Here is a 25007-nt window from a genome sequence, read left to right as displayed (position 1 = left end):
TCTTTTTTTTTTTTTTTTTTTTTTTTTTTGAGACGGAGTCTTGCTCTGTCGCCCAGGCTGGAGTGCAGTGGCGCGATCTCGGCTCACTGCAAGCTCCGCCTCCCGGGTTCATGCCATTCTCCTGCCTCAGCTTCTGGAGTAGCTGGGACTACAGGCGCCCGCCACCACGCCCGGCTAATTTTTTTTGTATTTTTTAGTAGAGACGGGGTTTCATCGTGTTAGCCAGAATGGTCTCGATCTCCTGACCTCGTGATCTGCCCGTCTCGGCCTCCCAAAGTGCTGGAATTACAGGCGTGAGCCACGGCGCCTGGCCAAGGAAGTCATTCTTATCTCTATTTCACAGATGAAGAAACAGAGCCTCAGAGAGATTAGTACCTCACTTGCAAAGTTAGGAAATGGGGAGCTAGGACTTGAATTCAGGCTTGCCCAACTCTCACATTCTTTGTATGACACCATGCGGTCTCCCCTGTCCATAAGGAAGAACTCTACAACAGCCCAAGCTTCAGACTAGTGGGATTGGTAGCATACAGAGAGGAATATCCCAGTCACGGACCACATACTTGGAGTTAGAGACTGGCGGGGGGATTTTTATGCTGGAGAGAGGGATTGGGAGGTTGCACTAGATGGTTACTAAGATCACATCCCACTCTCTGAACTACAATCAGTGTGCTCCCTGGGGGAGATCCTTCATGTTGAGGGTTTTGCTGGGTTCTTAGGCTGGTGGGGGCATTAGGAACAGACCTCTCATTCTCTCTCCTGCCTGTGGCTTTGGACCCAGAGGGTGAGGATGGGGTTATGAATGTGTATACTTAATATAGAAAGATCAAGGTATGCTTTTTCTAAACCATGTCCTTTTCTGGGTGCCAGGGCAACAGAAATGAGTCAGACATAGTCCCAGCTCTCAAGAAGTTCACAGTCTAGATGGAGAGACGCAAAAATTTAAAAATCACAAGAGGGTAAATATATGCTATAACAGAGGGATACACAGAGTGGTGGGAAGACGGGAGGAAGTGACTAAATTTGCTCTCATCCCTTTGTTCAATCATCCATCCAATATGAATTGAGGATGTGCCAGCTGCATTTATTGAGGGCTTATTATATGTATATAGATGAATGCCACCATCTTCTCTCTGCAGAAATTGTAATTTAGTGAAAGACTGGGAGGCATGAACCTTCCTGAGCTCCCCAGATATAGTTAGGATCCACCTCTGTACTCTCCAGTATTCACTGAAAACTATTTCTGTACTTACCCCATGGTATGCAGTGATCTACTTATGTGTGTTTTCATCACTAGATTAAGACCTTCTTTTATTTTTTTAGAGATGGGGGTCTGTCTATGTTGCCTGGGCTTGAGTGTAGCAGCTATTCATAGGCACGATCATAGTGCATTACAGCCTTGAGTTTTTGGGTTCAAGCATTCCTTCTGCCTCAGCCTCCTGAGTAGGTGGGACTACAAGGACCACACACTAGTTTAGGAACTTCTTGAGCTCAGGCACTGGGCCTTCCTAGTGTCAGCAGCCCCAGCATCCATAACAGGATAAGCCATATGGTAGGTGTTGAGTGAAAATGCATTGGGTGAAAAAGTGGCTACTATAGGGTGTGATACATAAACAGAGAGCTAAGGAAGCATGGAAGGGAGAACCTAATTCTAAGCATGGAGAAGGCTTCCCAGAGAAGACTTCCCAGGGAAGGTGAGAAGGTCCTTTTTCCCAGGCAGCCTAGAGCATTCTAAGCTTAGCAATTGCATGCAGAAGCATGGAGGCAGGAAGGAACACAGCATGCCTGGGCCTATGTAACTAAATGTGGTTAGAGCAGAGGGCATGTGGGGGTATGGGAGTGAAGTGTTGGGGATGAGAGGAGCAGGGGGAAATCGTGAAGGGCCTTGAATGTTGGGATAAAGAGCTTAGACTTTATGCTTTAGGCCAATGGGGAGGATTTGAAGCAGGGATCTGACATGCTCAGATTTGTATTTTCAAAATATCACTCAAGCTGCAATTGCAAAGAAAGGATTGAAGAGGGAATGATTGGGAGCCAGAAGATGAAGAAGGAAGATGGTGCAATAGTGCAGGAGAAAGAGCACAAGGGCTGAACTAAGATAGTAGCAGAGATCATTGAGAGATGAGGATAGATGGGATCATGAGTTAGCAGCCACAGCACTTAGTGACCATGTGTTACAGGAGGAGAAAGGAGTCCACTTTGACTTACATGCTACTGGGGATTGAATGGACAGAGGGATAATTCACTGGGGTACAGAACACAGGACACGGATAGACACATCATATTTATGATGTCCATGGTGCATTCCAGTGGAGGTAGCTAGAAAGTGGGTCTGGAGCTCAGCAAGAGAGAGACAGTACTTGAAGCTGTGGGTGTGGTTGGGACAGACCAGGCAGAATGTGTGGGGTAAGAAGCCAAGAGGGCCAACAATGAAGACTCATAGAATAGCAATATTAAGGACAGGTAGAAAATACAGAGCCCATTAAAAAGGCTAAGAGGGAGTGGTCAGAGTATGGAGGAGAACCAGGAGAGTGTGATATTATGATAGCCAAGAGAGATAGAGGTGTCCAGGAAGGAATGGCCTACAGAGTTGGGAAGCAGTCAGGTAAGTTGAGGGTTAGAAAGTGCCCAGTTGGTGGCCTTGGTGAGAGCAATTGCAGCTGAGTGATGGACAGAGAGACCAGGTTGCAGTAGACTGAGGGATAAAGGAAGTTGAAGAGCTTGAGTCAGGGAGTCTAGAAGCCTCGATTTGAATTAGGAGAAGAGGAGGTATCTCAAGGAGAACATTGGGTTGAGAGAGGAGTTTTATTATAGATGGGAGAGACTTGTTTGTATGCTGAAGGACAAAGAGCCACTGGGGTACCAAGTGTGTATATGGGCATATCCCCATCCCAGTCCCAGGAGACAGGAGTATTTTATTACTGATGTGGGCTAGAATTGCTGGTGCATGTTGCTAATAAAAAGCAGGCCAGATTTTAGTCAGTTTTATTATTGTTTTTACACACTCTTTAGTTTGTGCCCTTATTGCCTGCACCCAAAAGGGAACACTTTTTACTGCTTCACTACCAAGAGGGGAGACGACTGATGGAATGTAGTCTTCAATGAGGTTAAAGGGAGAGATCCAGGGTGGAGACAGAGGGGCTGGCCTTCAACAGGAGGTGGCTCATTCCCTCCTCTAGGACTGAAAAGGAGGAGGAGATGGGAGATGGTTGCGGATGGGGGCATTTGTGTGTTTTGATGGGCAGATGTTGAGGGAATTACCGACTGATGGCATCCGTTCTCCCTATAAGGTGGGAGGGAGGGCATCTGTACAAACGGACAGTAAGGTCCTTGTCTGTTTTATTCATTGCTGTGTATCTATAGAGCCTACCTAATAGACGCTAAAAACTATTTGCTGAATGAATGGATCAGGAGTGAGAGGAGGAGGTTTCTCTGGGAAATGAGGGAGAAAGAGAGAGAGAGACAAAGAGACTCAGGAATCCAATCCATGTCTGATGAGACCAGAAAAAGGCCACTTGTAATGGCCTCAGCTCTGCCTTGGGGAGTGGGCAGCTGGGGACAATGCCAAGGAAAGCTTCACAAGGGAGATGTTATTTGAACTGGGGTTTGGAGAAGTATAGAAGTTTGTCAGGAGAAAAGGGATATAAGGAGTTATAGAACAAGACCCAGAGATGTGAAAGGATGAGCTCAGTGTACCATGGGTAGAGTGGTTGGCAGTGGGGAGCTGTTGGAGGATATTAGGAAGGGAAGAGAAATGATTGGATTTGTATTTAGAAAGTTAAGGCCTTCCAAGTGCCTTCTGCAGCTAACACGGGCTCCCCTCTAAAAGTAGATGGATAAGGGAGAAACAGAGCTAAGATGTTCTTTTCCACTTTTTGTTTCTCTTTAGTGACCTTGACTTTTGTTCTCCCTCTGTTAGCCACTAGAGAAATTAGTGAAAGAACTGGGGTTTGCTTTGGGGGAAAAAATCAGGGCATGTAACCAGTATCTTTAATTCTCTGCTAAGGCCAGGTGCAGTGGCTCACACCTGTAATCCCAGCAATTTGGGAGCCCAAGGCAGGAGGATCGCTTGAGCTAGGAGTTCAAGATCAGCCTGGGAAACACAGGGAGACCCCATCTCTACACACAAAAAAATTAGCCAGGCATGGTGGCACAGCATGCCTGTGGTTCCAGCTACTTGGGAAGCTGTGGTGGGAGGATTGCTTGGCCCCAGGAGGTGGGGGCTGTAGTGAGCTATGATTGTGCCACTGCACTCCAGTCTGGGAAACAGAGCAAGACCCTGCCACAAACAAACAAACAAACAGAAAACAACTTAGTGGGATTGCCTTGGAGCCAAGGGACCTAAGCAGATATGTTCTCTAAGGCTCCATAGGGCACAATGAGCCCCTGTGATGGGGTGGCACAAGGGGCATTACAGACAGGGAAGCTAATGTGGGCTCATCCTAAGAGGCACTTTCTGCCAGCATTGTTCAACAAAGGCAGCCTCAGAAGCGGGTGAGTGCCTCATGATAAAGTATGTGACAAAGACTGTGGCTACTGCTGGGGAAGCTGCCGGAGGACCAGGCCAGTGGGAGCTGAGCTACATTATCTCTGAAGTTCTGACCTTGAAGAGAGGGAGGGGCTGGCAGTCAGGAATCCCTGAGTCTGCTCTTCAGCACAAACTCCTTCTAAGCAGAGCCTCACACAGCAGAGATACCACTGTGGTCACTGATGGGCCCACCCACCTCTAGCACAGCAGCCACCCTCATACACTTGTGGGGAGGGAGCCTCCAGCATTCTTCCCCTTTTGCTGTGAAACCCTGTGAACAGATCATTTATCTAGGCTCTCACTTGCTCTCCTATTTCACAACAGAGGTGGGCAGGGCATGGTTATTATTCCTATTTGACCAATGCTTCCTTGAGGCCAGAGAGGCACAAGGAGTGGCCCAGCCAACACTAGAACCCAAGCTTTCCAAGTCCCAGCCTGGGTCTCTGCTACCCACCAGACCACAGGGATAGTTGGCCCTTGCTCTGTTCTGCAGGCAGAGGAGGCTTCTGAAGGCTCCTGGGCTGCCAAGCCCCTCCCCAGAGTTGTGTTGCCCAGAACTCTGAGCGAGATGGACCCTCTCAAACCTATGCCTTCCAGACAGTGGAAATCCTAGTCCCCTCCCCTCTTCTGCCACACAGGCGGAAAGTTCTTCCCAAGGGCTAGCCTGCACCCTTTCTGTTGTACTGCGTCTTCTTGGAGCTGGAGAGCAGCCAGCTAGACTAGAGGACAGGGCCAGGGAACAAGGTGAGGACCACCCAAGCTCTGAGAGGTAGGGCCGGGAGCCACCTGGCCCAGCTGGTGAGAAATTTGTTTAAAGTGAGTGTTTAGCAGTTATCACTTAAGGCCTGTGGGGGAGGAACAGTAATTACTACCATTATTGTGAAAATGTGGTTGGTACTGGGCTAGGTAGTTCACATGTTTTATCTCAATCCTCCAACAACCTTTTTGAGGTAGGTACTCAACACAAGGCTCAGAGGGGTCAACTGATGTGCTCAAGGCCACACAGCAAATAAGTGGTGTGACTCAGCTACAAACCCAGGTTGTTCAGGTAGAAACACTTGTGATCTTAACAACCTGTGTTCTGAGAAGTGAGAGAAGCAAACTGAGTAGGTGTCAAGACTGGAACTAGGTCTGACTCATGGTCCAGGGAACTTTTACTGGCCCTTCTCTCTCTACCCACCCCCCTCCACCTGGTTGGCTTTACTTTCAGTTGGGAATTTATGACGCACTAACTGTGGTGGTGGGAGGGTGTGTGTGTGTGTGTGTGTGTGTGTGTGTGCGCGTGTGCATGCGTGCTTGTGTGTTTGTCCCTGGGTAACTGTGGAACAGCTCTTGAGGCACCTCTCCTCCCCTCTCTTCCTCACAGCAGGACTGCAGAATTTTACTCATTTTCTTCCAGTGGTCCTGAGGGTGGTGTGATGTGGGCTTGGGTTGGAATCCCACAGGCTGTGGGACAGTAGCTGTAGGCAACTTCACCTCTCCTAGCCTTAGCTCCCTCATTTTTAAAAGGGGATAAAGGGCCAGGCACAGTGGCTCATACCTGCAATTTCAACATTTTGGGAGGCCAAGGTGGGCAGATCGCTTGAGGCCAGAAATTCGAGATCAGCCTGGTCAGCATGGTGAAACTCCATCTCTGCTAAAAATACAAAAAAAGTAGCCAGGCATGGTGGTGCACGCTTGTAATCCCAGCTACTCAGGAGGCTGAGGCAGAAGAATCGCTTAAACCTGGGAGGTGGAAGTTGCAGTGAGTGGAGATCCGGCCACTGAACTCCAGCCTGGGTGATAGAAGGAGACTCAAAAATAAATAAATAAATAAAATAAAAAGAGGATAAAGTATATAACCTCACAGATGGTTGTGAGGATTCAATGCATTAATAGACGTAATTTAAAAAATAATACATAGAGACAGGGTTTGGCCATGTTGTCCAGGCTGGTCTCCAACTCCTGGGCTCAAGTGATCCTCCGGCTTTGGCCTTCCAAAGTGCTGGGAATACAGGAGTGACCACCGCGACCAGCTGAAAGTAAAATGTTGCAAAGCATTCCGAACACACTGAGCATTTTCTAAGGGTAGGAAATGGGTTGTTCAGGAGTCACTCCACGGGGCAGTGCTGACTGGAGTGGCTGAGTTCCCTGTTTTTCTATCGCAATTTGAGGAGATAAACGCTGCCCTAACCAGGCCAGTCAGGAAAGTGGGGAGAAACTGTGGAGGAGCCCCCTCTTCTCACCAGCCATGCCCTGCAGCCTGTCCCCCAGGGTTTTACAAGGTGTCCCCGCGGCGGCCCCTCTGCTCACCGTGCCCAGAGCACAGCCGGGCCCTGGAAAACGCCTCCACCTTCTGCGTGTGCCAGGACAGCTATGCTCGCTCGCCCACCGACCCGCCCTCTGCTTCCTGCACCCGTGAGTCCCCCTCCAGGCTGCACTGCGGAGGGTGGGTTGGGGGGTGGCCAAGGAGGAAGGCCTGATCCAGGTGGTGGTGAAGGCAGGGGTTCCGCACTGGGGCCTAGGAGGGCGGACATGGGGGCCAGCGCCCGGAAGGCGGGGTATGGGGAGCGGAGCCTGGGCGCGCCCTGGGGGCCAGGGTCTTTGATGAGAAGAACCAGAACAACTGCGAGAGTCCAGACGGAGGATGGGGTTAGGATGCCTGGTGGATCACTGAGGAGAGCGCCCCTCCGCCGCCCTCTCCTCACCCTGTCTACCCTCCAGCCGAAAGGGGGGCTCCCGACCTTCCTTCGCACCATCGGTTCTTGGTCCCCATGCTCCCATCCTCCGCTCCTCACTAACCTCCTCCCAAATCCTCACCAACCGCCCCACCACTCTCACATTCCAACCTCCCAAGGGATCCCACGCCCCCATCCCTGACCCTTCCCTGGGGGAGGGGCGAGCCCCTGCTCCCGCTCGCCCCGGGCTCATCTGCCCTCGACCCCTCACTGACTGACCATGTCTGTTCCAATGTCCTTGACTGAACCCACGCCCCCATTCCTCCCACCCCAGACCCCTCACCCCTGTCCTATCCCCTCTACTCACTGGCTCCCACAGCCCATTGCCGCTCATCCATCCCTGTTCCTTCTCTGGTCTTCCCTTCTACCCTCCTCCCTGACAGACCCCACGCCACTGTCCCTCCCGTCTCCCGTCCCCCCTCATCCACCCAGTCCCTTGATGAACGGCCCCGTTCCCGCCTCCCCGACTGACCCTCGCGCCCCTGCTTCTCCTGCCTCACGGGGGGTGGACCAGCCCCCGCCCCCCTCGTGCATTCCGCCCCGTCACGGGCACCCACGCCCCGCCCTGACCGCCCCGCCCCTGTGCCGCCTCAGGGCCGCCGTCGGCGCCGCGGGACCTGCAGTACAGCCTGAGCCGCTCGCCGCTGGCGCTGCGACTGCGCTGGCTGCCGCCGGCCGACTCGGGAGGCCGCTCGGACGTCACCTACTCGCTGCTGTGCCTGCGCTGCGGCCGCGAGGGCCCGGCGGGCGCGTGCGAGCCGTGCGGGCCGCGCGTGGCCTTCGTACCGCGCCAGGCCGGGCTGCGGGAGCGAGCCGCCACGCTGCTGCACCTGCGGCCCGGAGCGCGCTACACTGTGCGCGTGGCCGCACTCAACGGCGTCTCGGGCCCGGCGGCCGCCGCGGGAGCCACCTACGCGCAGGTCACCGTCTCCACCGGGCCCGGGGGTAAGGCCGCCCGCGCCCCCCACCCTGAGGTCCCCGCGCCCTTTCGGGGCCACCCGGTCGGTCTAGCAGGAGCCCCACCCACCCGCCCCAGAGAAGCCACCCTCTGTACACGCACCCCGCCCCTCTCCAGGACACAAAGTCACCCCCCGGACGCCCCAGCGTCAGTCGCCCTCCCCAGTGTGCGAGAGGGACTGAGGATGCAGGCGTCCCCTTACTACCGGACCAGAGGGGAGACGCGCGTTCTGTGCGTCTGCGGGAAGCCGCTGGGCGCTCGCTTGTCTCCTGGACGCCTTGCACAAAGCCTCTGTCCCTCTCACAGCCCTGCAGTTGGCCTTGCCGCTGATTTCTCAGGGAAAAAGAGGTGGAAAGTCCCTTAATCTCTTAACTTCCCTTTAAAAAATGTCAGTAGGAAGCCGAATTTACTTCCTTCCCTCTGTCTCGGGAAGCAGGATCCCGTCCTGTGTCCCTTACCTCCACCACTTGGCCTCTGCATGGTTTTGCTGCATCGGCCACCTCCTTTCCTGGTCCCGGGAAAGGGCAAGGAAGCTTGTAGAGTTAGGCTGTAGGGGCGATGGAACCCACCAGCTAACACATCTCTGAGTCTGGACATGAGGTGAATAAGTGAAGACCTACAACCTTTTTACACCATGCCTTCATTCCTGACAGTTTCTTTTGATTCGCTTCTCAGCTGGGGTGGACCTTCAAGTATGCTTGTATTCTTTACAAGAAAGATAAGCGAGTGGTATGGTTTCCGATTCTCTTCCTAATCGAGGCTATAGGATCGGCCTGTCACCCTGCATCCCTGCTTTCTGTGATCCCGCTTCTGTCTTCTGGTAGTGGTGTTGCCAAGGAGAAGTCTGAGGCCAGGGTTACTTTCATTCTTTTCTACGTAACTTGGACATATGACATATACACGTATGCACACGGATGTTAGAGTAATTCTTTAACCTACTTAACTTACTGTTGAATATAAACTTTTTTTTTTTTTTTTTTTTGAGATAGAGTCTTGCTCTGTCGACAGGCTGGAGTGCAGTGGCACAATCTCGATTCACTGCAACCTCTGCCTCCCGGGTTCAAGTGATTCTCCTGCCTCAGTCTCCCGAGTAGCTGGAACTACAGGTGCATACCACCACACCCAGCTAATTTTTGTATTTTTTAGTAAAGACGGGGTTTCACCATGTTGACCAGGATGGTCTCGATCTCTCAACCTCATGATCTGCCCGCCTCAGTCTCCCAAAGTGCTGGGATTACAGACGTGAGCCACTGTGCGCCCAGCCAAACTTTTTTTTTTTTTTTTTGAAATGGAGTTTCGCTCTTGTAACCCAGGCTGGAGTGTGGTGGTGTGATCACAGCTCACAGCAACCTCTGGCTCCCGGGTTCAAGCGATTCTCCTGCCTCAGCCTCCCGAGTAACTGGGATTACAGGTGTGCACCACCACACCCAGCTAAGTTTTGTGTTTTTAGTAGAGATGGGGTTTCACCATGTTGGCCACGCCGGTGTCAAACTCTTGACCTCAAGTCATCTGCCCGCCTCTGCCTCCCAAACTGCTGGGATTACAGGCATAAGCCACCACGTGCCTGGCCGAAAATAATCATTTAACCAATATGGATTTCTTTTCTTTTTCTTTTTCTTTTTTTTTTTTTTTTTTTTTTTTTTTGAGACTGAGTCTTGCTCTCTCACCCAGGCTGGAGTGCAGTGGCGCCATCTCAGCTCACTACAAGCTCCGCCTCCCGGGTTCACACCATTCTCCTGCCTCAGTCTCCCAAATAGCTGGGACTACAGGTGCACACCGCCATGCCCGGCTAGTTTTTTGTGTTTTTAGGGCTAGTTTTTTGTGTTTTTAGTAGAGACAGGGTTTCACCATGTTAGCCAGGATGGTCTCGATATCCTGACTTCGTGATCCGCCTGCGTCGGCCTCCCAAAGTGCTGGGATTACGGGCATGAGCCACCGAGCCCGGCCACCAATATGGATTTCTTTTGATTGAGTAAACCTTTTTATTTGCACAACTTTTTTTTTTTTTCGGGTGAAGTTTTCTTCAGGCCAGGAACAGTGGCTCATTCTGGTAGTCTCAGCACTTTGGGAGCCTGAGGCCAGGAGCAACATAGTGAGACCCTGTCTCTACAAAAAAATGTTAAAAATTAGCCAGGCATGGTGATGTGTGCCTGTAGTCCCAGCTGCTCAGGAGGGTGAAGCAGGAGGATCAGTTGAGCCCAGGAGTTTGAGGCTGCAGCAAGTGATAATTGTGCCACTGCACTCCAGCCTGGGTGACAGAGCCAGACCATGTCTCTTAAAAAAAAAAAAAAAAAGTTTTATTCAGCCACTGCTTTGACTAGAACTTCTGATAGCTCAAATATATCTCTTAAAAATATCTCTAAGCCTTAGGTTGTACATTCATTTTCTGATTCTCAAATCTTGTCACTTCACTTCCCTTATCATTTTGAGCTCTTAATCCATTTCCACTGCCTTTTGGAGATTTCCCAGCTTGTCTGGGTTTCTGAAACAGTGCTGTTTTTTACTGTCTCTATTGTGATTTAACGTTTGCTATTGCATTTACATTTTTAAAAATTCTTTTTTTCCATCTTTCTTTCATGTCAGATGAGTATTTTGCCGACGTGAAAAGGTTTGAGGGTGACACATCTCACACGAGTGTGAATCCCCAATCATCACACTTACGAACTACAAAAGGATCATATTTTTAAAAATTCAGTATAGAAAAGGAAAAAACTCCATAATCTTATTACGTAGATATAAACAACTATTAATATCTTAGAGTATATACTTCCAGAAAATTTTTCGTGTCTATCTTGATCTCTGTATTCATATTTGTAACTATCTACCTATAAAATCCCTTTTGTTTTAATACACTCATGCACCATATGAAGACATTTTGGTCAACAATGGATGGCATATATGATGGTGGTCCTGTAAGATTATAATAGAGCTGAAAGACTCCTGTCACTTAGTACTTTCTGTCACAATTGCCTGAAGTATTCAGTACAGTCACATGCTGTCACCCAGGCTGTACAGGTTGTAGCCTAGGTGTGTCATAGGCTATGCTGTCTAGGTTTGTGTACGTACACTTTGATGTTTGTACAACAATGAAATCACCTAACAACACATTTCTCAGAACATCTTCCCATCATTTAGCAATGCATGATGGTATATGTAATACTAACTTTTATCTGGCATTTTATATTAACAATCTTAACTGTTTTGACACAGATAGATTTAGAAGCCTTGTTAAGGAAATACTCTTCTATTTCCATGTTCTCAATAAGAATACTAAGCTTCCACTGAATGAGTGTCGCTGTGTTTGTCACTGTGCAATATGATTTTCTACATTAATTCATTGAAATGGGGTTGGGTGCTGTGGTTCACGCCTGTAATCCCAGCACTTTGGGAGGCTGAGGCAGGCGGGTCATTTGAGGTCAGAAGTTCGAGCCAGCCTGGCCAACATGGCAAAACCCTGTTTCTAAAAATAAAAAAAAATTACCCAGGAGTGGTGGTGCACACCTGTAATCCTAGCTACTGGGGAGGCTGAGGCAGGAGAATCGCTTGAACCCCAGAGGTGGAGGTTGCAGAGAGCAGAGATCGTGCCACTGTACTCCAGCCTGGGCGACAGAGCGAGACTCCACCTAAAAAAAAAAAAAAAAAAAAAAAAAAAAAAGAGAAAAAAGCAATGAAACTCATCTTAGATTGGTCTTGGAACCCAGGTCTGTCTGACCTCAAAGCCCTGTGCCTTTAACCCCTAGGCCATATAATGCTTCAGTGAACTTTTCTAAAATCAGAAATGGATGCTAATTTTATAAAATGCTTCTTAAGCATTTTCAATATGACCAATTTTTTTCCTTTTTGACCTGTCAGTATGATGAATTCTATTAATGGATTTTTCAATGTGAACTCTCTGCACTCCTGGATTATACCCTACTAGATATGAGTATATTATTCTTTGGATGTTTTGCTGAGTTCATTTGCTTATATCATAAGATTTTTTTTCCATCTGCATTTCTAAGAGAGATTAGTGTTTTGTAATGTGTTCTTTGTTAAGTTTTGGCACTATGGTGATGCTGGCTTTGGTAAAGACATTGGGAAAAATTTCTTCTTTTTCTCTGCTCTGGTACAGTTTTAATAACACATTTATATATTCCTTGAAGCATGAAAAACTGCCTGGGAAACTTTCTGGGTTCTATGCCATTTTTGGAGAGAATGTTTGATTTATTTATTTATTATTTTTAATTAATTAATTTATTTTTTTAGATGGAGCCTCACTCTGTCGTCCAGGCTGGAGTACCATCACCATCTCAGTTCACTGCAACCTCCACCTCCCAGGTTCCAGTGATTCTGCTGCCTCAGCCTCCCAAGTAGCTGGGATTACAGGCGCCCACCACCACGCCCAGCTAATTTTTGTGTTTTTAGTAAACATGGGGTTTCACCATGTTGATCAGGCTGGTCTTGAACTCCTGACCTCAGGTGATCTGCCCGCCTCGGCCTCCCAAAGTGCTGGGATTACAGGCGTGAGGCACCGTGCCTGGCAGTTTGATATTTTTAATCTTTACTGTAACTTCTTCTTGATCAGTTTTATAAATCTGTGCTTTCCTAGAAAATGTTTTGGCATTCTTTTTCTAATTTATTATTAGAAATGTATATATATTTCTTCAGTACCTGGAGTTAACATCACTTTCTCTTTCTTCCTGTTGCATGCTTGTGATTTCTCTGTTTTTTCTTAATTATCCTTGCCAGAAGTTAATTTTATTGGTTATGACACAGAGTCAGCTCTTGAACCTATCAATTCCATTGTTCTTTATTTTCATCACTTATTTTATGATTTTTTTTTTTTTTTTTTGAGATAGAGTCTCACTCTGTTGCCCAGGCTGGAGTCCAATGGCATGATCTCAGCTCATTGCACCCTCCGGCTCCCAGGTTCCAGTGATTCTGCTTCCTCAGCCTCCCAAGTAGCTGGGAGTACAGGTGCAGGTCAGCATGCCCGGCTATATTTTATGATTTTATCTTTATTAATACCTCTATCCTGCTTTCCTGAAGTCTTTTTTTTTTTTTTTTTTGAGACAGAGTTTCACTCTGCCTGTCACCCATGCTGGAGTGCAGTGGCATGATCTTGGCTCACTGCAATCTCTGCCTCCTGAGTTCAAGTGATTCTCCTGCCTCAGCCTCCCGAATAGCTGATATTACAGGTGTGCATCACTATGCCTGGCTAATGTTGCATTTTTTTGTAGAGATGGGGTCTCACTATGTTGCCCAAACCGGTCTTGAACTCCTGGACTCAAGCAATCCACCTGCCTTGGCCTCCCAAAGTTTTGGGATAACAGGTGTGAGCCACCCCGCCCAACCTCTGAAGTCTTTTTCTAGGCAAGTCCAGTGCTTAGTTATTTTTTGTTTAAGTTTTTTAAAACTATGAGTTTTCCTCTGAGTATAGCTTTGTCACTTCCAATACATTTGATACATGATATTATCACATTGTTAGTATTATAGGGTTTTTTTTTAGGTATAATTCATATAACATAAAATTCACCATTTTTAAATATACAATTCAGTGATTTTTCATATATTCACATAGTTGTGCAACAAGTACTATCTAATTCTAAAACATTTCATCACCCTGAAAGGAAACCCATTAGTCACTCACCATTCTATCCACCTCCTCTAGCTCTTGGTAACAACTAGCCTTTCTGTTTCTATGGATTTGCCTATTCTTGGCATCTCAATACATGGAATTATACAATATGTGAACTTTCATGTCTGGCTTCTTTCGCTTAGCATAATGGTTTCAAGGTTCATTCATGTTGTAGCATGTATCAGTACTTCATTCCTTTTTTTTTTTTTTTTTTTTTGAGACAGAGTCTTGCTCTGTCACCCAGGCTGGAGTGCGGTGGTGCGATCTTGGCTCACTGCAAGCTCCACCTCCCAGGTTCATGCCATTCTCCTGCCTCAGCCTCCTGAGTAGCTGGGACTACAGGAGCCCGCCACCACGCCCGGCTAGTTTTTTTGTATTTTTTTTTTTTTTAGTAGAGACGGGGTTTCACTGTGTTAACCAGGATGGTCTCCATCTCCTGACCTTGTGATCCGCCCGCCTTGGCCTCCCAAAGTGCTGGGATTACAGGCGTGAGCCACCGCGTCCGGTCACTTCATTCCTTTTTATGGCTCAATGACATTCCATTGCATGGACAGACCACAGTTTTGCTAATTCATTCATCAGTTGATAGACATTGGGCTGTTTCTACATTTTGGCTATTATGAATAATACTATTATGAATATTAATGTATTCATAATACATTAATGAATGTATGTTTTTGCGTAAATGTATATTTTCAGTTCTCATGGCTAGGTACCTAGGAGTGGAATTACTAAGTCATATGGTTATGGACTGAATTATGTTACCTCTGATTAATGTGTTAAAACCCTAAACCCCAATGTGACTATATTTGGAGAGAGTCCCTTTAAGGAGGTAATTAAGGTCAAATGAGATATAAGGGTGGACCCTAATCCGTTAGGAGGTATCTCTATAAGAAAAGGGAGAGACAGCACAGCTCATTCATTCTTTGTCCGTATGTGCACAGAGGAAAGGCCACATGAGAATACAGTGGGAAGGTGGCTGGTCAGGAAAATAGCTCTCACCAGATTACAGATCTGCTGACCTCTTGACCTGGGACTTCTGGCCTTCAGAAGTGTGAGAAAATAAATTTTTGTTTTGAAAGCCAAAGGTGGCTTTTGTTAGGAAAGCCACCTTTGTTATTTATTTATTTATTTATTTTTTGAGACAGTCTTCCTCTGTCACCCAGGCTGGAGTATAATGGTTCAATCTCAGCTCCCTGCAACCTCCGCTTCCCAGGTTCAAGCAATTCTCATGCCTCAGCTTGCCGAGTAGTTGGGATTACAGGTGCATGCCACCACGCCTGGCTAATTTTTGTACTTTTTAGTAGAGACAGGGTTTCCCCATGTTGGCCAGGCTGGTTTCAAACTCCTGGCCTCAGGTGGTCTGCCTATCTTGGCCTCCCAAAGTGCTGGCGTTACAGGTGTAAGCCACCATGCCTGGCCTGAAAGCCACCTTTGTTATTAAAGGTCTGTGGTTTCTTGTTATGGTAACCTGAGCTGACTAATACATATAGTAACTTTTTAAACTTTTGAGGAATTATCAACTTTTTCAAAGCAGCTGTACCATTTTGTATTCCTACCTGCAAAGTACAAGCGTCCAAGTTTCTCCGCCTCCTCACCAATACTTGTTATTGTTTGTCTTTTAAACGGTAGCCATCCTACCAGATGTGAGGTGGTATCTCATTGTGGCTTTGATTTGCATTTCCCTAATAACTAATGATATGGAACATCTTTTCCTATGTAGGTTTTCTTTTTGTCATTAAGTTATAAGATATTATAACTATAGATATGTATTAGAGACACTAGACCCTTGTGTTAGTTTCCCAGGGTTGCTGTAACAAGATGCCAAAAAACTGGCTGGCCTAAAACAAATATATTGCAAAATCTAGGTGTCATCAGGGCCATGCTCTCTCTGATGGTTCTAGGAGAGGACTTTTTCCTGCTCTTTCAGCTTCTCATGTTTCCTGGCAATCCTTGGTGTTCCTTGGCTTGCAGACGCATCACTCTAGTCACTTGACTGTCTTTTCCCTGTGTCTTCACATCATCATCTCTCTAGGTGTTTTTCTCTGTGTTCAAATTCTCCTTTTCATGAAGATGCCAGTCATGTTGGATTAGAGCCTACCCTAATGGTCTCATTTTTTTTTTTTTTTTTGAGACAGAGTCTCGCTCTGTCGCCCAGGCTGGAGTGCAGTGGCACGATCTTGGCTCACTGCAAGCTCCGCTTCCCGGGTTTACGCCATTCTCCCGCCTCTGCCTCCTGAGTAGCTGGGACTACAGACGCCCGCCACTGTGCCCGGCTAATTTTTTTGTATTTTTAGTAGAGATAGGGCTTCACTGTGTCAGCCAGGATGGTCTCAAACTCCTGACCTCGTGATCCACCCGCCTCAGCCTCCCAAAGTGCTGGGATTACAGGCATGAGCCACTGCGCCTGGTCCCTAATGGCCTCATTTTAACTTGATTACCTCTGTAAAAATAAGATCACATTCTGAGAAGAGGGGGTGGTGGTTGGGACTTCAACATATCTTTTTTAGAGACACAATTTAACCCATACAAACTTTGTCAGATACGTGATTTGTGAATATTTTCTCCCACTCTGTGGTTTGGCTTTCACTTTATTGTGAATAGCCTTTCAATCACAAAATCTTTTAGTTTCTTCTTCTTTTTTTCTCCCCCAAGATGGAGTCTTGCTCTGTTGCCCAGGGTGGAGTGCAGTGGTGTGATCTCAACTCACTGCAACCTCCACCTCCTGGGTTCAAGCGATTCTCCTGCCTCAGTCTCTGGAGTAGCTGGGACTACAGGTGCACACCACCACATCCAGCTTTTTTTTTTTTTCAGATGGGCTAGAGTGCAGTGGCACGATCTCGGCTCACTGCAACCTCCACCTCCTGGGTTCAAGCAATTCTCCTGCCTCAGCCTCCCGAGTAGCTGGGATTACAGGCACACACTGCCATGCCCGGCTAATTTTTTTTTGTATTTTTAGTTGAGACAGAGTTTTACTATGTTGGCCAGGCTGATCTCGAACTCCTGACCTCGTGATCCACCCGCCTCAGCCTCCCAAAGGATTACAGGCGTGAACCACTGTGCCTGGCCAAAAACTTTTAACTTTGATGAAGTCGAATTTATTTATTTTTTCCTTGATTGCTTGTGCTTTTGGTGTCATCGCTAAGAAACCATTGCTTAGTCCAGGGTTAACATTTCTGTGTTTTAGTGTTGTAGTTTTGACTCAAATTATTTTAGAGGATGTGCTTTTATTTCCAGATGACTTGCTTTTATTTTGTTTATCTTTATGTTGCTGATTGTAGTGCTTCATGGAGGTTCGTACATGGTAAAACTTTTTAAACTATTTCATGGCTACTTTAAAACAATGTGCACTATTTTATAGTGTAGTTGTTTTTCTCTCTCTCTTTATATATCTATATCTCTATCTATCTATCTATATGCAGATCTTCCTCAACTTAATGACAGGCTTATGTCCCATTAGGCTTATTATAGGTTGAAAATACTCTAAGTTGAAAATGCCTTTAATGCACCTAGCCTGGCAAATATCATGCCTTAGCCTAGCCTTCTTTAAACATGCTCAGAACGCTTACATTAGCCTACAGGTGGGCAAAAGCACCTGTTTTACAATGAGTATTTTACATTGAGTATCTCGCGTAATTTATTGAATACTGTATTGAAAGTGCAAAAACAGAACGGTTGTATTGTTTTTACACCATTGTAAGACAATCATCAGTTAAACCATCACGAGTTATTAGTGTTGTAGTTCCTCCTTATTTTTTACTTGATGTTCCGAAGACTGAGAGGGGTTCGTTTCGCATTCTACTTGTGATTTTGTTAAAATTCCTTGTATTTGTAATGAATTTTATTTTAAATAGTTCAATTTTGCTGATGCACTTTTAGTTTCTTCACCCAGGCCTTCTCAGTTTCTCCATTTTCATCTCATCTCGTCTTGTTTCTTTTTCTTCTCCACCTGTTTTCTCCTTATGACCTTCTGTACCTAGCTGGCGGAGACTGTGTTTTCTTTCTTCTTAAAGTGCCAGAGCGTTTTACTTACTCTCTATCATATTAAATCACTTTTCAAGATCTGCTTCTCCTGAGTCTTCAGAATAATGTTGCTATTCCCTTATTCTGAAATATTTTTTCATATATCCAATTTCTGGTGTTTTCTATTTCCTTGTTCTTGAGTAAGGAGATAGCTGGTGTTTGTTAACAACAACAAAAAAGATGCGTGAATTGCCCTTTGAATTAGTTATGAGGTTTTCAGCTGCAAGTAACAATAAATCTCAGTCTGATTTTATTTTATTATTATTATATTATTATTATTAGATACAAGGTCTTACTCTGTCACTCAGGCTGGAGTGCAGTGGCATGATCATAGGCTCACTGCAACCTCGAACTCCTGGGGTCAGGTGATCCTCCCACCTGAGTCTCCCAAGTAGCTAGGACTGCAGGCATGTGCCAACATGCCCAGCTAACTCTCTTTTTCTTTTTAAATTTTTCTGTAGAGATGGAGTATTGCTATGTTGCCCAGGCTGGTCTCTAACTCCTGGCCTCAAGCAAGACCCCCACCTATGCCTCTCAAAGCTCTGGGATTATAGGCATGAGCCACAATGCTGGGCCCTAACTGACTTTAACTTAAATGATTTCTTAGCTCACATAAGAGGGCTAGAATTAGAGCTTGGTTCATTCAGCAGCTCAAAAGTGTCCTCAAGGACCCAGGTTTTTTCTGTCTGTCCATTCTGCCATTCTTATCACATAGGCTGGTTCCCTCATGGTAGCAAGGCGGCTGCAGCAGCTCCAGATGTCACATCCTTACCATTCAGAGGCAGAAAAAGAACTGTTTCTTCCTTGCAGGTATCTTTTCAAAAGCAAGAAACTTCTCTGAATCCCATGTCTCCAGCTAACTTCTTTTGTTGGCCAGAACTGGACAGTAAACCCAACCCTAAACCATTCATTGGCAAAGGGAATGAGTGCACACAAATGTCTTAGAACAACCAGAATTTACCCAAGTCACCTATGGAGAGACAGACTCTGAACCAAAAATTCAGCTCAACTAGCAGGAAAGGGAACAAGGCTGTTGACTAGGTTTCCAATAGTATCTGCTGCAACTTTGGCCCCACTTGGGTGCTGGCTGATTCCTATCCCAAAGCTACAGCTGGAGAGCAGGTGCTGGGTGTTAGTTTTTAACTCCATTAGCAGGATTTATCAGGCTTTCATCTAACTATCTCTTCGGAGCTGAAATGGAACCATCTTCTACCTCTCTATCCTCTCTATCCTGGCCATCTGATACTTTCCACAAATGTAGCTCAAAAATTGACATGTCTAGCCTCCCTTCCCCATCTCTGCCCCTATCTGAATTCACAAGGAACTTTGCCACCTCCTAGAATGCTTCATCACTCCTCTCACCTTTGTGCTCAGGTCTTTTCTGGGAGCTGCCATCTCAAAGTGAATTTTGGCTGAGAAGCGCCCCTGAGGGATAGGGAAGAGCACTCTTCCTCGAAAGCAGCTCTGCAGTAGAGTGCTGGCTGGGCATTGTCCACTTGACAAAGACCTGGTTTTTTTTTTTTTTTTTTTTTTTTTTTAAAGGGTCAGACACTGAATGGAGGAATAAAGGATTTTTCGAGTTATTTTTAGAATGGGAGGCAATGCTACTCTGTGGGCAGTGTAGACTGGGGATTCATTACAATTGCACTTTTTGATCTAGTCCCACTGGCTTAATCAAAGTAGAAATGTGCCACTCTTCTCTCCAGCGCCCATTCTGGCGATCAGCTGTCAAGACTAGTTTATGGTGAGGGTGTAGGTTTTCAACTCTTACTGTGTCTTTATGTTTTAATTGGAATTTGGGAAAGACATGGAGTGGAGGCTGCTAGCTGTATATAACATTGAAGACCAGAAACCACATCCACGCACTTATCAGAGCCTGAGCCACCTACTCCCTGTCTCCACTCCCTTGCCTTATTACTGTCTGATCAGTACTTTCCTCAATCCCCGGAAGGCACCAGGAACGTCCACTTTATGAAAGCCAGTGGGAAGTTTGAATCATCATCTTACTCTGTCTCCTATCAGCGTAAGACATTGCCCAGCGCCCGCTCCTCTTGCTGGAATGCTCAGTCCCTCATACACATGACTTCATAAAATTCCCACAGCAAGCCTAGGAGGTGTCATCATTGTTCCCATTTGACAGATGGGGAAACCAAGGATCAGGGAGTAAGATCACTTGCTTGTGGACCAATAGTGGGCTGACCACCGGAAAAGTCAGGAGGGAACCTTCCTAAATGTTCTCTTCCCTGGGCTTCCATCACCATGGTCTTCCTCCTGCCTCTCTGGCTGCTTCTTGTGAAGCTTATTCTCCTTTGCTTGGTTCTTAAATGTTGGCGTTTCTCAGGCTTATTCCCTGAAAGCCTTTCCTCTTCTCTTTCTATGCATTTTCCCTGGATGGTTTCATCCCTTCACCTTCTCATGGCTCCTGCATCTCCATCTTTCTCCCAGACACCTTTTCTGAGCCCCAGAACCATTTCTCCCACTGCCTTCCTGGCATCTTCTCTTGGAAACCCCTTTGCTGAACACTAACCTCAGACCTTATTACCTCCCATACATGTGTGTATGTGTGTGTATGCTGCTGTTCATCTGACGTCATCTAGACCGGCTGTTCTCAAACTTGCCTGCACACTGGAATCACCAAGAAACTTAAAAAATAAAGCAACTAATCCCTGAGCTCCAGCCTACAGAGATGATGATTTGTTTGCTCTGGGTTGTGACCTGGGCATCATTTTTTTATTGTAAAAAACACATAAAATGTATCATCTTAACCCATTTTATGTGTATAGTATGGTAATGTTAACTAGATATGTTGTCCAATGGATCTCTGTAACTTTTTCTTTTCCTTTTTTTAATTTTTTTTTTTTTTTTTTTTTTTTTTTTTTTTTTTTTTTTGAGACTGGGTCTCGCTGTATTGCCTAGGCTGGAGTGCAGTGGCAGCCTTGACCTTCTGGTGTTAGGCAATCCTCCTGTCTCAGCCTCCCACGTAGCTGGGACCACAGGTGTGTGGCATCATGCCCAGCTAATTTTTTTATTTTTTTGTAGAGACAGGGTTTCACTTTGTTGTCCAGGCTGGTATTGAACTCCTGGGCTCAAGCGATCCTCCCACCTTGGTTCTCTCAAAGTGCTGAGATTACAGACATGAGCTCTCATACCTGGGGTGTAGAACTTTTTCATCTTGCAAAGCTGAAATTCTATATCCAGTCAACAACTCCCCTTTACCCCCACCACCCTCCCCTGGCAACTACCATTCTACTTCCTTTTTTTTGGGGGGGGGGTGCTGGGACAGGGTCTCCCTCTATCAACCATGCTAGAGGGCACTGGTGCAATCTTGGCTCACTGCAACCTCTGCTTCCTGGGTTCAAGTGATTCTCCTGCCTCAGCCTCCCAAGTAGCTGAGATTATAGGTGCCCCCCACCACACCTGGTTAATTTCTGTATTTTTAGTAGAGACAGGGTTTCACCACATTGGCCAGGCTGGTCTTGAATTCCTGGCCTCAAGTGATCTACCTGCCTTGGCCTACCAAAGTGTGCTAGGTTTACAGGCATGAGTCACCTGAGATTACAAACATGAGTCACTGCACCTGGCCTACTATTCTACTTTCTGTTTCAAAGAGTTTGACTACTTTAGATACCTCACATAAGTGGAATCATGCAGTATTTGTCTTTTTGTGACGGATTATTTCACTTAGCATAATGTCTTCAAGGTTCATTCATACTGTAGCATACGACAGAGTTTTCTTCTTTTTGAGGACTGAATAATATCCTCTTGTATGTATACACTACATATTCTTTTTTCTTTTTTCTTTTTTTTTACTCTTTTATTATTATACTTTAAGTCCTAGGGTACATGTGCACAACGTGCAGATTTGTTACATAGGTATATATGTGCCATGTTGTTTGCTGCACCCATCAACTCGTCATTTACATTAGGTATTTCTCCTACTACTGTCCCTCCCCCCACCCCCACCCCCAACAGGCTCCAGTGTGTGATGTTCCCTGCCCTGTGTCCATGTGTTCTCATTGTTCAACTCCCACCAATGAGTGAGAACATGCAGTGTTTGGTTTTCTGTCCTTGTGATAGTTTGCTTAGATTGATGGTTTCCAGTTTCATCCATGTCCCTGCAAAGGACATGAACTCATACTTTTTCATGGCTGCATAGTATTCCATGGAGTATACACCATATTTTCTTTATCCATTTATCCACTTATGAACATTTAGGTTGCTTTCACCTCTTGGCCATTGTGGATAATGCCACAGTGAACATGGGTGAGCAGTATCTCTTCAAGACCTGATTTCAGTTCATTTGGATATATGCCTAGAAACAGGATTGCTAGATCGTATAGTAATTATAATTTTTTGAGGAACCTCCATATTGTTTTCCATAGCAGCTGCACCAATTTACATTCCTACCAATTTACATTGCTACACAACGGTGTACAAGGGTTCCAATTTTTTCATGTCCTTGCCAACACTTGTTATGTTCTATATTTTTGGTAGTGGTCATCCTAAAGGATGTGAGGTGATATCTCATTGTGATTTTGATTTGCATTTCCCTGATGATTAATGATATTAAGCATCTTTTCCTGTGCTTCTTGGCCTTTTGTATATCTTTTTTTTTTTTTTTGAGGCAGAGTCTCACACTGTTGCCCAGGCTGGAGTGCAGTGGTGCAATCTCAGCTCACTGCAAACTCCGCTTCCCAAGTTCAAACAATTCTTGTGCCTCAGCCTCCCAAGTAACTGGGATTACAGGTGCACACCACCACGCCCAGCTAACTTTTGTATCTTCAGTACAGACAGGGCTTCACTACGTTGGCCAGGCTGGTCTCAAACTCTTGACTTCAGGTGATCTGCCCCCTTGGCCTCCCCAGGTGCTGGGATTACAGGCAAGAGCCACCACGCCTGCCCGGCCTGTATATCCTTTTTGAAGAAATGTCTACTCAAGCTGGTCTGAGTGCAGTGTTGTTTACAACTAAATGATCACAATCAGTCATAGATTTCTTTGTTCCTTCTCCACTCCCGCTGTCTCTATTTTTTAATTGAGTTATTTGGTCTTTGTTGTTGAGTTCTAGATGTTCTTTATACATTCTGGATATTAACCCCTTAGATAAATGGTTAGCAAGCATTTTCTCCCATTTCAAAGATTGCCTCTTCACTCTGATTATTGTTGCCTTTGCCCTGCAAAGGTTTGATGTAGTCTCATTTGTCTATTTTTGTTTTTGCTGCCTGTGCTTTTGGTGTCATATCCAAGAAATCATTGCCAAATCCAGTGTCATGAAGCTTTCTCCTGTGTTTTCTTCTAGGAGTTTTATCATTTCAGATCCTACATTTAGGTCTTTAATCCACTTTGAGTTCATTTTTTTTATATGATGTTAGGTGAGCATCCAACTTCATTCTTTTGCAGGTGGATATTCACTTTTCTCAGTGTCATTTGGTGAAGAGACTATCCTTTCTGTATAGCATAACCTTGGTACTCTTGTGGGAGATCATTTGACCATACATGGAGAGGAGTTATTTCTGGGCTCTGTATTCTGTTTCATTGGTCTATATGTCTGTACCATATTGTTTTGATTACTGTAGCTTTGAAATATGTTTTGAGGTCACGAAATGTGAGGACTCTACCTTTGCGTGTGTGTGTGTAGGTTTTGTTGTTGGTTGGTTTTTGTAAATGATAGAGTCTCACCGTGTTGCCCAGGCTGGTCTCGAACTGCTGGCCTCAAGTGATTCTCTTGCCTTGGCCTCTCAAAGTGCTGGGATTACAGGTGTGAGCCACTGCCTCTGGCCCAGCTTTATTTTTCCTTCCCATGATTGTGTTGACTATTTACGGTCCTTTCAGATTCCATATTAATTTTAGGATGTTTTTTGTATTTCCGCAAAAAAATGCCTGGGATTTTGATAGGATTGCATTGAATCCGTAGATCACTTTTGGTAGTAGAGACATTTTAACAATATTAAGTGTTCTATTCCATGAACACAGGATACCTTTCCAATTATTTGTGTTTTATTTAATTTCTGTCAGCAATATTTTACAGTTTTCTGTATAAAAGTCTTTCATCCCTTTGATTAAGTTTATGTCTAAGTATTTTATTATTTTTGATGCTATTGTAAGTGGGATTGTTTTCCTAATTTCCTTTTTGAATTGTTCCTTGTGTATAGAAACACAACAAATTTTTGTGCATTGGTATTGTATTCTGCAACATTGCTGTATTTTGTTTATTAGTTCTAAATTTTATTTTATTCTTTTGAGATGAAGTCTTGCTCTGTTGCCCAGGTTGGAATGCAGTGGCACGATCTTGGCTCACTGCAACCTCTGCCTCCCAGGTTCAAGTGATTCCCCTGCCTCAGCCTCCCGAATAGCTGGGACTACAGGCATGCACCACAACACCCAGCTCATTTTTGTATCTTTAGTAGAGACAGGGTTCCACCATGTTGGCTGGGATGATCTCCATCGCTCTCTCTTTTTTTTTTTCCCCCCTGAGACAGAGTTTTGCTTTTGTTGCCCAGGCTGGAGTGCAATGGCGCAATCTTGGCTCACTGAAACCTCCACCTCCTGGGTTCAAGCGATTCTCTGGCCTCAGCCTCCCAAGTAGCTGGGATTACAGGTGTGCACCACTATGCCTGCCTAATTTTGTATTTTTTAAGCAGAGATAGGGTTTCGTCATTTGATCAGGCTGGTCTCAAACTCCTGGCCTCAAGTGATCTACCCACCTTGGCCTGACCTCAAGTGATCCACCCGCCTGGCCGGTCTGGATCTCTTGACCTCGTGATCCGCCTGCCTCAGCCTCCCAAAGTGCTGGGATTATAGGCACAAGTCACCACGCCTGGCCTAACAATTTCATGTGTAGAATCTTTAGGGTTTTCTATATATAAGATCATGTCATCTGTAAACAGAGATAAATTTCCTGCTGCTTTTCCAGTTTGGATGCCTTTTATTTCTTTTTCTTGCCTAACTACTCTGGCTAGAACTTCTGGTATTATGATGAATAAAAGTAATGACAGCAGACATCTTACCCTTTTCCTGATGTTGGAAGGAAGGCAGCTTCCAGTGTTTCACCATTGGGTATGATACTCACTGTAGGCTTTTCATATATGTCCTTTATTTTCTTTTTTTTTTGAGTGTATTACGGAGTCTCGCTCTGTCGCCCAGGCTGGAGTGCAGTGGCGCGATCTCGG

General features: G+C 45.8%; 2 protein-coding genes and 1 non-coding gene across 3 annotated transcripts in view; 1 reads left to right on the top strand and 2 right to left on the bottom strand.

Moving 5' to 3' along the window:
* Positions 1–25007, bottom strand: part of UTP11 (UTP11 small subunit processome component) — a 594364-nt gene that overhangs the window by 264381 nt on the left and 304976 nt on the right. The window lies entirely within an intron of this gene.
* EPHA10 (EPH receptor A10) overlaps positions 1–25007 on the top strand; it is a 47420-nt gene that overhangs the window by 4343 nt on the left and 18070 nt on the right. Inside the window, exons 4-5 of the mRNA XM_050801229.1 lie at positions 6767–6922; positions 7837–8187. Of these exons, the coding sequence (XP_050657186.1) occupies positions 6767–6922; positions 7837–8187 (507 nt within the window). The remainder of the gene's footprint in view (positions 1–6766; positions 6923–7836; positions 8188–25007) is intronic.
* On the bottom strand, positions 10778–10876 carry LOC126945621 (small nucleolar RNA U13). Its single transcript, XR_007722504.1, has one exon. It is a non-coding gene; the product is annotated as a small nucleolar RNA U13 (small nucleolar RNA).

Source organism: Macaca thibetana, chromosome 1, assembly GCF_024542745.1.
Source record: "Macaca thibetana thibetana isolate TM-01 chromosome 1, ASM2454274v1, whole genome shotgun sequence".
NCBI classification, from domain to species: Eukaryota; Metazoa; Chordata; class Mammalia; order Primates; family Cercopithecidae; genus Macaca; species Macaca thibetana.
The sequence above is the reverse complement of the archived record's forward strand: the minus strand, read 5'-3'. Positions and strand labels throughout refer to the sequence as shown.